The sequence below is a fragment of the Gracilinanus agilis genome, chromosome 6, assembly GCF_016433145.1.
Source record: "Gracilinanus agilis isolate LMUSP501 chromosome 6, AgileGrace, whole genome shotgun sequence".
Taxonomy (NCBI): domain Eukaryota; kingdom Metazoa; phylum Chordata; class Mammalia; order Didelphimorphia; family Didelphidae; genus Gracilinanus; species Gracilinanus agilis.
The window spans coordinates 124,624,596-124,639,665 of NC_058135.1; the positions used below are offsets into that span (position 1 = coordinate 124,624,596).

A 15,070-nucleotide genomic window follows, 5' to 3' on the forward strand; every position below is an offset into this window, starting at 1 on the left:
TTATTATTATTATTATTATTATTATTATTATTATTATTATTATTATTATTATTATTATTCCTATTGACTCCCAGAGGAGCATAGGGCCGCAACCATCTCACGCCAATGGACTCTGTTCTGGGAAACTTCCCCCAATTGGGCCCATGTCACTCCGACGGTCCCTGTCTCGTTCTCGGCAGATCTCCGCCAGGTCTGCCATCCGATGTCCAAGATGTGACGCAGGCACCCGTCAACAAAGACCTGGAGTTTGTTGGCTTTTGCCAGCACGCATCATGGACTCTGTTGGAGAGCAATCTTCCAGACTAGGCGATCGTTGGTTTTGTTGGTTTAATGAGGTTGCAGTTTCTATAGCAAGTGAGATTTTTACAGGGTGAGGTTGCTAGCCTCGCGCCCAACCCTCCTCCTTTTTCAGCCAGGCTTGGGACCGTCCTTGGCGCCCTAGACAATATAAAATACTTAGGAATCTATCTGCCAAAACAAACACAGGAATTATATGAAAACAACTACAAAACACTTTCCAAACAATTAAAACTAGATCTAAACAATTGGAAAAACATTGATTGTTCATGGGTAGGACGAGCTAACATAATAAAAATGACCATTCTACCCAAATTAATTTACCTATTTAGCACCATACCTATCAAACTACCAAAAAACTTTTTTACTGAATTAGGAAAAACTGTAACAAAGTTCATCTGGAATAACAAAAGATCAAGAATATCAAGGGAAATAATGAAAAAAAGTGTGAAGGAAGGGGGCCTAGCAGTATCAGATATTAAACTATACTATAATATGGTACTGGCTAAGAGACAGAAGGGAGGATCAGTGGAATAGACTTGGGGTAAGTTACATCAGCAAGACAGTGTGTGATAAACTCATCTCTGAATTTTTTTACCTAACATAGTAAGACCAAACTCATTTGGAGAAACTCCAAGTGGAAGTCCTTCAGCAGAGAGAGAGACAGTAGAATATAATTTCCTCTGTGCATAACTGAAAAAAGTCTTACCCAAGTCAGTCAAATTAATTTTCACTCTCTTAATAGCCAGGTCATATTGCTAAATAGTTATTGTTCATATGTTTAAATTAATTGGAACAGAAAAGCCAGTTAAGTAGCAACCCGGATGGAGGGGGAAGGTGGTCCCAGAAAATGGGTGGCTGGTGCTGTTGCTTTTCCCCACTTCTCACTAATCCAGAAGACCTTCTTTCTTCTTCTAAGAGAGAAGGAGAGGGGAAGTAAGAGGTAGAAGAGATATCAATAGCTACATCTGCATACAAGTTCAAATATTCTTCAAAACATCCAATAAACCAGTGTAACAATAAGAATGTTAAGTAAATATGGAAAGATAAATTGAAGGAACACATCAAGTTCCTTGTAGAGACTGACTGCCAACAAAAGTATCATTTCTTTGGTTGGTGCTAAAAATTCCTTCGCATTGCACATTCATTTAAAAATACTGTCAGAAGTCAGTTTCTCCTGGGATTGATGAAAGTTCATAGGCTGCTTGACATATTAAAAATAGAAATGGTCAAATCACAGTGTCATTTTCACTACTTTTTCTGAAATACCAAATGAGGAAATAATCTTTTGCACTTAGCAATTTTTCATTCAAATTCCTTATCCAAAAAAGTTTTATTTTGATTTTAAGAGGAAACCACTAATTAGCATGTGGTATATGCTTCCTTATGGGGGAGGAGTATCCTAGAAAGCTGTTATAAGCTAATGTATTCTACATTTTCATTCCCAACCTACTCATCTTTATAAATTTGTCCTTGGAAATTAGCTTTTATTTGACACCCATGATTCATCCCAAAAAACTCACCAGCTTTAAATGTCTTCATAAGTAATGACTTTAAATATAACTGGTAAGCATTCTGGCTTTTATTATGGTCATTACAAGTAATAAACCATTTTGAATGTCACAAATGTCCTAGGGGCACAAAGTGTCAAAGATGAAGATGTAATCATGTCTTCAAGGAGTTTACAGTCAAGATTAAATAGATTAAATCTATCACTTTTTTTCAATTTAGTGGTTCCACTGCTATTCTTCCATATAGTTGTTAGGTATGTTAAGTAAAATTATTATTAAGTTTCAAGGTATTTCACAATATAACTTCATTAAAATACAATAAAAATCAAAATGGAAGAAATTTCAAAATAAAAATTACTATTTAAATTAATTTCATTTCTAAGCTTACTCAGTCCAGCTTACTTCACCCAGTCAATAATGAGTGGATTTCTACTATTAGATATAACATCTTCTGTCATAGATACTAGAAAAGGTAGAATTATAATTAAAGGCATGGCCAGTCTGCCCTTTAGGGGCAAAATCTAGTTGAACAAAAGAGCACTATAGAAATGTGACCTTTTTTTTAAATTAACTTTGATTCCCTCAGAACAATTCTTCAAGGTGGATAGTGTCTATATTGGTAACCCATTTTACAGTCGAGGTTACTGAGACTAAGAAAATGAAATCACTGATCCACTATTTTCCAATTATGTGCTGTAATCAGGTCAGAGTACGTAAAAAATTTGGTATCCCTGGGTCGAAACCATGTGCCTCTTTCAAAAAGAAGAGGAGTGATGTGAGAGGAACATTCTCAGTCTCATTTACCTGTATTTCATGTAATCTAATATTCCACTCCACCTATAGTCTTCCCCTCACCCAGGGTTCAGTCACAGGTTCTTATCCTTTCTTTTTATTTTCTTTTATCCCTCTCAGTTTTTGTGATCCACCCTCTAATGCTGGAGTTTGTTTTTCTTATGAACTAATCCCTCCTAGAATCTGTCTTCCCTACTCTTCCCCATCCCTCATTCCCTGTCCATCTTTAGTCTTATTCCCACTTGTTTAATGGATACCAAACTTTGTGTATGCTTAACCCTCCTTTGTCTGGTTTAGCTCAATCAAATAATTTAAATGATTGACATTTACTTTGCCCCCCCACCTCCTTTATCCTATAGTTCTAAAATTTATTTTTATAACCCAAATAAATCATTAAGATCATCATCATTCATTTGGACTGGTAGATCTCTGGGAGTAGTGCATGGAGGTTCCAAAGAAGCCAATTTAGGCTTAATGAAAGCCAAAGATTCCTGACAGAGCTATTCCAAAGTGGAATTGGCCAGCTCAGGAAGGGCAAAGATTATTTTTCACTGAATATCTTCAAAGGTGGGATGGATCAGCAGGTTTTGTTATGTGGTAGACAGGACCCCTATCCTGGATCCTGAGAGTCTGTCATTCAGGAAGGATACACATTTGTCAGTCAGTATCCAAATACCAGGGTCATGTGGAAAATGATTTGCTCATAATAATCAGGTGTGGAGGGAGTTCAGGTAAGATGGTGGTGTAGATGGAGCGAATATTAAAACCTCGGCACCCTTACACACTGAGATAGAAAACAATGTGCTTCGAGAAGAAAGAGGACAGAATCTAAGAACGGGACGGAGCAGGGGGGACCCTACTGCAGCACAACTAAAGAGGTACGCCAAGAAAAAGGCTTCAATACTTGAACTGTCAGGACTGAGGGCGTAGAAGGGGAATCCCAGGATCCCAAGACGCCTCCCCCACGTGCTGTGCGGAGTCTCCAGCTGCCCAGGAAATCTCAGGGCTGGTGGGTGCACCGGTCCAGAGAGAGGGCCTTGCTGGCATAGAACTCAGGGTGTCAAACACAGACACTGGAGAGGTGACTGGAGGAGAAAACCAGAGAAACACAGCAAAAACGCCCAGAAGATGGTGGCTTAGAGAGAGCCAAACCCCAGAGCCTAGACAGCTTGGCTTCCTCATACCAAGATAGAGAATGCAGGGTTTCAAGAGGAAAGAAAACCAGATCAAACACAGTGGATAGTGCAGGGGGACCCCACTGCTGGAGAGCTCAGTTCAGCAAAAAATGCTCCTTCTTGTCACCTCACCTTTTTTGGGTTTTTTTGTTTGTTTGTTTGTTTTTCCTTCCCCTCAAGGCTTTGAGGTTTTAGCCTCAGGGCAGACTAATCCAATCTATACAGATTTAATCCCAACAATTGGACAGACTAGAAGTCTTCCAGGGGCAGAGAAAGTAATTTACCCCTGGGGGAAAGATCTTTCATCTAAGATCATTAAATACATCTGCTCAAATTAGCAGAACAAGGAAGGGAAAAAACATGAGCAAGCAACAGAAAAAGAGAAAAGAAATGACAATTGACAGCTTCTTTCAAAGAAGTGAAAAGAGAGCAAATGAAACAGAAATAGAAGAAGAGGAAGTAGTTCCTGTGAACTGGACACTGGCTTTGGAAGATCTCAAAATTCAATTAACTCAAGAATTTAAAACTCAATTAATTCAAGAACTTCAGGAACTCAAAAAACAATCAAGAGAGGCTGAAGACAATTTGAAGAAGGAAATACATGAGCTAAAACAAGAAAATAAAGTATTAAAAGCCAGAATTGGCCAGCTTGAAAATGAAGCAAAGAAGGCAAAACATGATCTGCAAAGAAAATCAGACCAAAAAGAGAAGGATGACCAAAAAGCCAGGGATGAAATTCAGTCTTTAAAAAACAGAACTCTGGCAGCTGGGTAGCTCAGTGGAGTGAGAGTCAGGCCTAGAGACAGGAGGTCCTAGGTTCAAACCCGGCCTCAGCCACTTCCCAGCTGTGTGACCCTGGGCAAGTCACTTGACCCCCATTGCCCACCCTTACCACTCTTCCACCTATGAGACAATACACTGAAGTACAAGGGTTAAAAAAAAAAAAAACAGAACTCAACAACTAGAAGAAAATGACTTCACAAGGCAGCAAGAATATATTAAACAAAATAAAAAACATGAAAAATTTGAGGAGAATATGAAACCCCTCATTGATTCAACCAAAGATCTGGAGAACAGAGCTAGAAGAGATAACTTAAGAATTATTGGTTTACCAGAACATCATGATAATAATCAGGTGTGGAAACCTGATATCACACTTAAATTAGTTGCTCCTCCATGGCTCTCTATAAGTATGCCTAAATATATGCATATAAATTACTTACCCTTTGGAGCCTCAGTTCTCTCATTTGTAAAAGAGAAAGTCTGGAGTAGTTGACCTCTGGGGTCCCTTCCATCACTGGGTTTCTGATCATATTATCCTATTAAGTATATATTCAGAGTTTAAAAGTGTGATATGTCTCTGTTGTTCATATTTTTAAATAGCTTTGTGCATATACATACATATATGCATATAGTTTAAAAGTATAACAATAGAAATAGTTTTCTAGTTGCTTGGAGCCCAGATGGTATGTGTATGTGTGTGTGAGAGAAAGGAAATTTTTTAGCATCTATGAATCTTCTAGGAATTATGCATAAAAGCTACTTTTCTATATTGAGACCAAATTTGGGGACTTAAAATAAATTTCAGTGCTTCTTAATATACCTTTATGATTTTGTTCCTTATTTGGAAAAATATTCATGATTTTTCCCGCCTATTCCTATTACCACCACCAAAGACTTTCTCTATCCTATTAGTTCTTTTTTTATTTTAATTCCTTAAAAAAGGAAATCTGTCCATCTTCAAATTCTCTATTCCTACTCTAATGAACCACTAGGTTAATCATTTTGTTTTTGTAGAGTCCCCTGCATTCAGTTTTAAACGTATTTTGCTTCAGTAACTTCTTTAGAAAAGGATCAGTTAAAAAGCTATAGTTATACAATAAGGACTGGACCAGTGATTTTATGGGTATAGGGAACTGTCAAGTAAGGGAAGGTCTACCAATACCAGTGGGTACCTGCCTTCTATACACTTGTGGTCTCTGAGAGTGCCCTAGAGCCTGAGATGTCCAGTGACTTTTCCAGGGACACGTAGCCCGCTAATATATGTTGCAGGCCAGAATTGAACCCAGCTAACCCTGATCTCAAGACCACCTTCTTTCCACTGTGCCATGCCAGGCCCAAACTCAGGCATCCTTTCTTTGACAAGAGCAATCCTAAAACTAGCCAGGCACACAACAGTCCTTTTTTAAGCATTTACTCTGTGCTGTGCTTTCCCACATAGCTTTCCTGAGATGTTAAAAGAGACAGAATGCCCGATTGTGTTAAAGTTAGAGTGAGATTAGATTGCTCAAAGACAGAGGAGATTTGGGAACTTTTTGTTCAGAGGATGAGGAGAGTGCAAAGGGCTGATGGTTGATGATGGCATATTTGGGGGGAACACCTTGGACTTGGCCAACAAGACAAATATTTGTCAGTCAGGCTGTTGGGTAGCAAACGCTACAGAAGAGTGCCTGAATGATGGCAAGAGTTGTGGGAAGATAAGGGAAGGGATTTCAAGTACGATTTTCTTCCCAATGCATCTTGAAACAAGACTGCATTCTTTGACCACTCTTATGTTCTGTCTGCTATTCTTTTCTTTTTCTTTTTATGAAAACATTTACCTTCCATCTTAAAATGAATACTAAGTATCAGTTCCAAGGCAAAAGACTGGTAAGGGCTAGGCAATGGGGGTTAGGTGACTTACCCAGGGTCACCCAGCCAGGAAATATCTGGCCAGATTTGAACCCAGGATCTCTTCTCAGACCTGGCTCTATCCACTGAGCCACTTCGCCGTCCTGGTTTATCATCTGCCTTTCAACAGTATTCAACATTGCCCTCCTAGGCTAAGATCCAGGTCCTGGCATTGGTTGGTTTATACCAGAATACCTTCAGTTGATGGTACTTTGATTCCTAACCCTTTATACTAATGGTAGTTATTTAGATCTGAATTTTAATGATTCTGTGCTTATGAGATTTGCATTTACAGTAATATACAGCAATTGTTAGGTTCCTTCTTTTTATTTAGACTCTTGGTACAAAAAGATATAGTCCTTGTTACGTCGTTTCAGTCGTGTCTGACTTTTATGAACCCATTTGGGATTTTCTTGGTGGTCCTAGAGTGGTTTGCCATTTCCTTCTCCAGCTCATTTTACAGAGGAGGAAACTGAGGCAAATAGAGTTAAGTGACTTGCTCAGGGTCACCTAGCTAGAAAGAACTTGAGGCCAGATTTCAACTCGGGGGGGGGGGGAGAAGAACCTGCCTTCTATCCACTGCACCCCCTCTAACCACTACTTTAGATATTATATATCCAATCCCAGTATCTTGCTAAACAGCTGCCACTTACCCCCTCCAGACGTCCATTCTCTGCTTTGTAAAATGAGGTTTGAGCAGATTTTCTCCAGTGTTCTGACTCCTGTATCTTGAATTCATGCTGTGGCACTCCCCACCTTAGTTTACATTTCTGAGACATAGACTGTCATCAGTATCATAGCTGTGGAGCTTAACCAGAGTTTTATGGGTTACTCTGAAAGATGGATGACCTCAAGTCATAAGCTGACATTCCAGATATAATTATAGCACTGAATTATATAAGTGGAATAAAGTACATCCCAATAGTACAGTTTCTGTGGGCCAATTGTATCACGAATGGGGTATACTGGCATCCAGGGTTTGAGGGGAGGTTTGTATGGCTAATTCTGTGGATTAAAGAATCATATTAAATAACTGATATTCTCCGAGGGGCAAGCTAAGAGCCTGCAGCATCTCCCCTCAGTCATAAGAGTTGGCAGCAAAAAATGTTTTATGTAGTATGTAACATAGAACAATATGGTCTAGCAGCTTGAAAAACATAGCATAAAACTGGCTCCATCCAAGAGGGAATAATACACAATTGGCATTGAGTCACCGTCACATTTCTTATGTGTTATTTGTGGGCAACTGTCACTTCAGGATGGAATTCTCATGACCCAAAATACGTCAATTAGTCCCATTGATTAAAGATACTGACCATTCATGCAGTAGTACTTCAGTAAGAACATTACGATCTCAATGATTATTTAGCAGTATATGCTTTAAATGTAAAGGATGACTGCTTTTAAAACATAAGCAGGTAAGAAGGAAGAGGAGTGAGATTTTTTTCTTTGAAGATAGTGGATCAGACTTTTGGTCATGCTGTAGTTGTTTTCATTTATAATTGTATCAATTTTTCTCCCTTTTTTAGTGTTCGTCTTACTGATATTAATGTAGATTCTGAGCAAAAATTTTAGAAAGGGCTTCTTTAGCAACCCACGAATTGTAAAATAAACATATTTCTATCCCACTTCTTTAGATCAAAAGGTCAAACATAGCCCACAATAGTCCCATGCCCCCAAACTGGATTAAAATTTAATTGGGAAATACTTATTAAAATCAATAAAGCAAAGAATATGAATATTTAGTTTTATAAGTCATGTGACCCACATGAATACTTATATATGGTTTAATACCCCCCCCCGTTTCTATTTGATTTTGATATTACTGCTTTATACTACCAGCTTTTACTCCCATCTACCTCTTTGGATGCAGAGGGACTCCTTTTTCAGTGCCTACACTTCAACATCAAAGGGCAAAGTGGAATAACAAGATTACAAGGGTTGACTAAAAATAAAAAGATGTTTAATTGGGAATTTTTTTTTTGTTTAAAAAGAAAAATTTGAGTTGCTTTCATTGGACTTTTGTTATAATCCTGCTTGTACTTTCTTCTGTAATTCTTTAAGAAGTCTATCAAGTACATTTTGAAAATTGAAATGGCAAGTTCTTCCCAGGAAGTTATTTGGACTCTGTGCTATATTGTTTTCTGAGTTACCCGAGTCATAATAGCAAATGAAAAATAGAAACCAGCATTATAAATAAAACTTGCTGCTCAATCATGTTTTGTTTTATTTTGTTTTAGACCTATTTTTTACTTGGCTGTAACAATAGCCTTCTCTGACTCTAGGCAGTTAGGGGGTATTTCTTTAGCAGTGACCCTGTATCCAATAAGGAGGAGTCACAGGGGTCATCCAACTAATGCACTCAGTAGTAGACAAAAATTTATTTTAACTCACCTTAATCTAGAACTGCAGAGGAATCAAATGAATGAGGAACAAATGCAGAAAAAATGCTTTCTTATGAAGTGGCTTCAAGGACCTCTAGGAGTTTTCTTTTTTTCTCCTTGGGAGTTTCTAAACTATTTTAATTTCTATCTTGAAGAAACCTCAGTATAGGGTATATGTTGGGAGGGGGGGAGTAGGAAGAGGATCGATTCACTAGTAAATGCATAATTGGTTATTAATAGTTCTGAATTAAGACTCAGTCTAATAATGTCCATGAAAAAAGTTGGAATTTTGTTTACTTAAAAGTATCAAAACTACAAACATTAACATTTCTCTAATTTAATTATCTCTATGTTTTGATTAGCGATACCCTATTAAGTAATGGACATTTGGTTGTTATACCAATTCTTTCATATATATTAATTATATATCATTATATGTATTAGTTATATATTACTAACAAATAAATATAGTTTTCATCTACACTTTGTGTGCATGCATGTATCATTATGTATGAATGTATGTATAACTGAACAAATTGACAATGAGTTGAGCCCAAAAATAAAATTGGAGTAGGAGATTAGGCTAGATTGCCTTCAAGAAAAAGACACTCCTTTAAATGACCCTAAGCATCTCCCAGAAATTTTAATTCATTCATAAAAAATATTCAGTTCGTTATTGATTGGTTGAGTTTTAAGAGAAAAAGAACCTTACTGGAAGAAAAAAAAAGTGAATCTAGTAAAATTTAAATAGCACCTAAATTTTCCTCATCTTGGAAGCAAAATATATCACATGATTCATCATTAACTTATTAAATCCTATGTCCTGCATGCATAAACACAGATACACAAATACACACAAATGCTATACGTACAAATGTGTGTAGTGAGGGAAATGCTTGAGAAGTTATCCAACTCTGTGGCGTATTTTGAGCACTAGACATGCTTCATCCACTTGGATTTTCTTCTGTGGGTGGCTAGCCTAAGCTCTTTCTTTAATTGGTGATGTACCTCTTTCATCTTTTTGGTATGAGTGTTATTCCATTTTTGTATGCAGTCTAACAAATTATTCATTGAAAATTATAGTGCCATTAGCATCCTACAGAGACAACGTGGATGAACAGAATGAGTGTCAGACTACAGTATATAAGAAATATGTAATTTTGAAGATGATCTGGTTTAAGAGTTACCATCTGAGAAATGTTTGAGCAAAAAAAAAAAAACATGATGGGCTAGTCATGGAGTGAGAGCAGTGGATGATTAGAGAACAGCCTCAAGGCTCTACTGGTATTCTCAAGATGCCAGAAGAAAGCAAGGGGTGTACGAATTGTGGTGAATTTATGGCAAACCATGGGCAGAAATAACATACAGGCTGAGGAGTCATCGATCAATCACGATCAGTGCCTTTAGAAGATCTTTCTAAATCAGCAATATCACAGATCTATTTGATGACAGATTTAAAAGCCTGCCTATAAATATTTCCTGAATATGCTCATTTAAACTGCAGTTGCAGAACCAGAACAACAATTTTAGATGGAAAATTCAACTATTACAAATGGGGGAAAGTGTTCATTCTTTTAAGAAGGACATTGATAAGCTTGAGAGATATAGGAAAATGGTCTGGATGGTGGAAAGCCTCAAGATCATGTCTTACTTAGGAAGAACTAGATATTTTTATCTTACAGAAGAGAAATTTAGCAGGAGAAGGTAGTTGAATTGAGTTATTTGACAGGCTGTCACTTGTATTAGATTTCTTCTACTGAGCCACAGTGAGTAAAGAGGTGCATTTGGGGAAGCTGCAAAAAGGATAAACTAAATTGGAAATACAAGATTCCCAACAGTAAACTGTATTGAATGGAATGGCCTTGCTTGGGAAGTTGTTGGTTCTAACTCACTGGCCCAAACAGAAAGTTCAAAGACCATTTATCAGAGATGTTGTAGAGGGGATTTTTGTTCGGGTAAGGATTGGATAAGATGGCCCCTGAGATATTTTCCAACTCTAAAATTATCCAAAGGGGAAAAAAAAACTATAGAAAAATAGCTTTTTAAAAGTATTTGTTTCATCAATGCCCTTTAATTTTTCCTTTATAATAATTAAGGTTGAACCTTTGTTTATATACAATATTTAAGTCTGAAATATCATCCTCTGACCATAAAACTGGTGTATTCAGAATAGGTCATTAGGCAGAGAATCAAGAAATCCAGGCATGAAGGGAGAATATTGCCCAGAGAATTAAATTCACTGGGAAAAGGATGAAGACAGTGGGATGTTAGAAAAGGTGTGGATAAATGAAATTATCATCAATATGCTTTATATTTAAAATATACCAAGACCCGAGAATTCTGATCAGTGCACTTGTGAACTACAATACCCAGAGACTGACAATGAAATATGCTACCCACAGCCTGGGCTCAAAATGTAAAATGAAATTTATGTTTTTGGACATGGCCAATAGGGAAGCTTTGCTTGACTCTATCTATTTTCTATGGGCAGTCAGTGGCCCAATGGATAGTGTCAGACCTGGAGTCAGGAAGACCAGCTTCCTGGGTTCAAATCCGACCTCAGAAACTTATACCTATGTGACCCTGAGAAGCTTACTTAATCCAGTTTGCCTCACTTTCCTCATCTATAAAATAATCTGGAGAAGGCAATAATAGCAAGCCACTAGAGTATCTTTGCCAAGAAACCTCAAATGGGGTCATGAAGAGTCAAACAGAACTAAAACAACTGCATAGCAATAACAACTTATTTGCTATATGCTTTTTGCTTGATTTGACCTATTTGTTATCAGTTTTCTCTTTTTGTGATTCAAATTCCATTGAGGAGAGTTAGAAGGGGGAAAATGGTCTTTGCTAATTAAAAAAATTTTAATTTTAAAAATAAATTCTACTAAGAAAACTCACTTAGAGTAATTTAGAGTGACTTTTCTAATTTTAAAGACGAAACACCCTAATTTATCTGTATTATAAATAATTATTTTTATATATAGCATTTGTTTAAAGATCATTCCTATACTGATTTGCTACTCACAAGGAGCTTCCCTTTATTACTCACCTGCAAGTCAAGGCCTTTTCTTGGTGTCTGGCAAGTTCCAAACAAGCTAACTCTGTTAAGCTGACTGATTGAACATGAAAGGCACAGTAAAAATAAGCTAGGTAATATATTTTCCAGTTCACTGCCTCTTTCTCTTGCCTTATTCACCTCTTTGACCTTGTTTGAACAGTAATGTATCTTCATACAACATTCTTAATGAGACTGTTTACCATGCATACCTAATGAGGTTGTACCTTATATAATAAATTCTCTTCTCTAGCATATTCCTCAGAAAGCAGACCCATCATCTTTTAGAAGAATTAACCTTTTGACTAGAAAAGACCTCATTCTTAGTTGGTTTGAGGGTTTTTTTAAGCATGTCACACTAAAATCGGGAGCTTTGGGATGTATACACAGATCGAACCCTGCAATGATTATTTCCCAAGAGTTACAATTCATGCCAAGTATGTTTTTAAGTATCTTTTTTCCTTAAGAATACTGGTTTCTCTTTTTTAGTATTTCTTTATAGACAATTTGCTTTTCTGTGTTAGGCTTTAGAATATGAACTCCTTGAGGGAAGGATCTGTTTTTATCTTTTCTGTATCCCCAGCATTTATTACAGTGACTGGCATGTAGTGAAATATATGTTTAATAAATGCTTTTTTTTGAAAGGCACAGAGGTATCTAAGAAAAAAGAATAAATGAAACTTTACATTAGCCTAGAATGGGAATTTCTCTTTTTTCCCTCCTTTCCTTTTCTTCAATAAATCTTTCATAATTGCAAATAAAAGAGCCAATAGATCTGCTCCCCAAACCAACATAGTATAGAAGCAGGAGAAAAAAAAGCCTGGATAATCCACAAACTATATAACATTCAAATAATCAAAAATTGACATTGTCTTAAGGAAAAGGAGCAAATTAAAAACAAAAATTTATGTCCTGGTGAATTTTGCAAAACAAAATTTGCTGATTCTCATAGTTTCCTACAATGCATTTTTTAAAAAAATTCAGTTACATTAATAAGGACAGTGGTTGTAGACCTAATAAAGGCAGTTTGGAAAAAAATTAGAAAATGGGGAGATTTGAGGTAGGAGGTATAGGAAAACATCAGGGCATTTATTAGGTGCCTGTGCATGCAAAGTGAAATTAAGCCATGGTCCTGCAGGGCTTACATAATACTAGGGGGAGATAGCATCCATCAAAAAGCACAAGAACAAAAAGTCAAGAACTGGAAACCAAAGGGATGTCCATCAGTTTGGAAATAGAAGCGGTTGTAATGGAATACTGTTGTTCCATTAGAAATGACAAACAAGATGATCCCAAAAAAGGGAGGAAAGACTTCTATGGAATGGTCCAAAGTGAAGGGAGCAGAACCAAGAGAACATCATACACAGTAACAGCAGTGACCTACAGTGAGCAGCAGTGAATGACTTACCTAATATCAGCAATGCAAGGATCCGGGACAACCCGAAGGGGCCCGATGCAGACTGAAGCATGCCATTCTTTACTTTTTTACTCCATGAATTTTTCTCTAGTTTTAAGTGTTATGTGTCTTCATTCACAACATGATGAACATGGAAATATGTATTGTGTGATAACATATGTACAATCTATCATATTGCCTGCTGTCTTGGAGAAGTGGGAGGGAATGAAGATATGGATTGCAAAATGTCAGAAAAATATAATTACAATTTTATTGACACGTTAAAAGATTAAGTAAATTTTCTTAAAGCACTAGGTAGTTGGTAGCACAAGCAACTGTCGAGGTGGGGAAAGTATCATGGAAGAAGTGAGGGTGAAGTAAGCCTTAAAGGGAGAAATGGATTCTGCAAAGTGGAGATAAAGCAGCAAAAAGCATTTCAGGCAATCTAATTTGGCTGTAGCCAGCATGGCTACCTCTAGAGCAGGTGTTGGCAACCTTTTTGGCCATGAGAGCCATAAACGCCACATTTTTTAAAATGTAATTTCATGAGAGCCGTACAGTGCTCACAGTGCGCTTCTGTAACAGCGCCTGGAAAAAAACTGGCTTTATGACTCCTGCAGAAAGAGCCAGATATGGCTCGAGAGCCATATGTTGCCGGCCCCTGCTCTAGAGGTAAGGACAAGGATTCAGATCTCTCCTCTAACATGACATCAGAGTTGCCAGGCATGGCCAGTGGGTTGATTTGTTCTGTTTTAACTATACATCTTTGTATCAAAGAGGGTTCAAGTTGGAGGATGGGTTTTGAGAAGAAGGATTAACCAATAGAAGTGAAAGCAATGTAAAAAGAACATCAGCAATCATTTAATTCTTTTTATTATGAATATAGAGAATGAAAGGAAATATGGGAAGACAAAGTGATACCTAGTAAAGGAAATAAAGCCACAAAAAGTGACTCATTGGGAAGAGCATTGGATCCAGAGTCAGAGGGCATGTGTAACTTGGGACAAGTCACTTATCCTTAGGGCTTCCATCTCCTTATATTAAAAAAAGAAAAGGCAGGACTCAGTGATGACCTTTTATGGTCTTTTCTAGTTCTGAATGTATGATCTGAATATACATGCTAAGTGAAACTATGCTAATGAGGATGATGGTGATGATAGCAACAAAATCCAAACATATACCCAGGAAAGCCCAGAAGGAGCGTGGTAACAATTTCAGAGAGTCACAGTGGATTCAAGTCATGGTTCTACCAGTAGCTGGCAGGGTAGACTATGGACAAGTCTTCAGCTCCCTGGTGCTTGTTTTCCTCTACTGCAGAATGAGGGATTTGGCCCTGATGACCTATACTGTCACCATTATGTAAGGGAACCTTTTAAGGGAGTTTCATCTTTATTTTAACACCCCAGGCTCTTTGACAAAACCAGGAGATTGGCTTTTATGGGGACACTTCCTCTTGTCATGTGGGCATGTGCTCCCTGTCACCTTGCTGATAGTACCCAAATGACCAAGATGATCAGCTAACTACTCCTTAGCATGATGAGCCGTCTTCAGAGACTGACCCCTTCCTCGTAGCATTTAAAAAATTAATTGCAAAATCATATCCCACCCTCTCTTTCCCTTTAAACTGCTTGATTTAGTTTTTAGCATTTGGGAAAAAAATTATATAGTGGATCACTGAATGCTCAACTTCTAGAAGCTTCCATGGAGGTCACAAAGATTTCTCTCTCTCTCTCTCTCTCTCTCTCTCTCTCTCTCTCTCTCTCTCTCTCTCTCTCTCTCTCTCTCTC

At 37.4% G+C, this 15,070-nt stretch overlaps 1 protein-coding gene across 1 annotated transcript in view; it reads left to right on the forward strand.

The window, feature by feature from the left end:
• The window catches only part of NR3C2 (nuclear receptor subfamily 3 group C member 2), a 367,948-nt gene that overhangs the window by 277,461 nt on the left and 75,417 nt on the right, over positions 1 to 15,070 (forward strand). Inside the window, 1 exon segment of the mRNA XM_044682206.1 lies at positions 9,718 to 9,795. Within this exon segment, the coding sequence (XP_044538141.1) occupies positions 9,718 to 9,795 (78 nt within the window).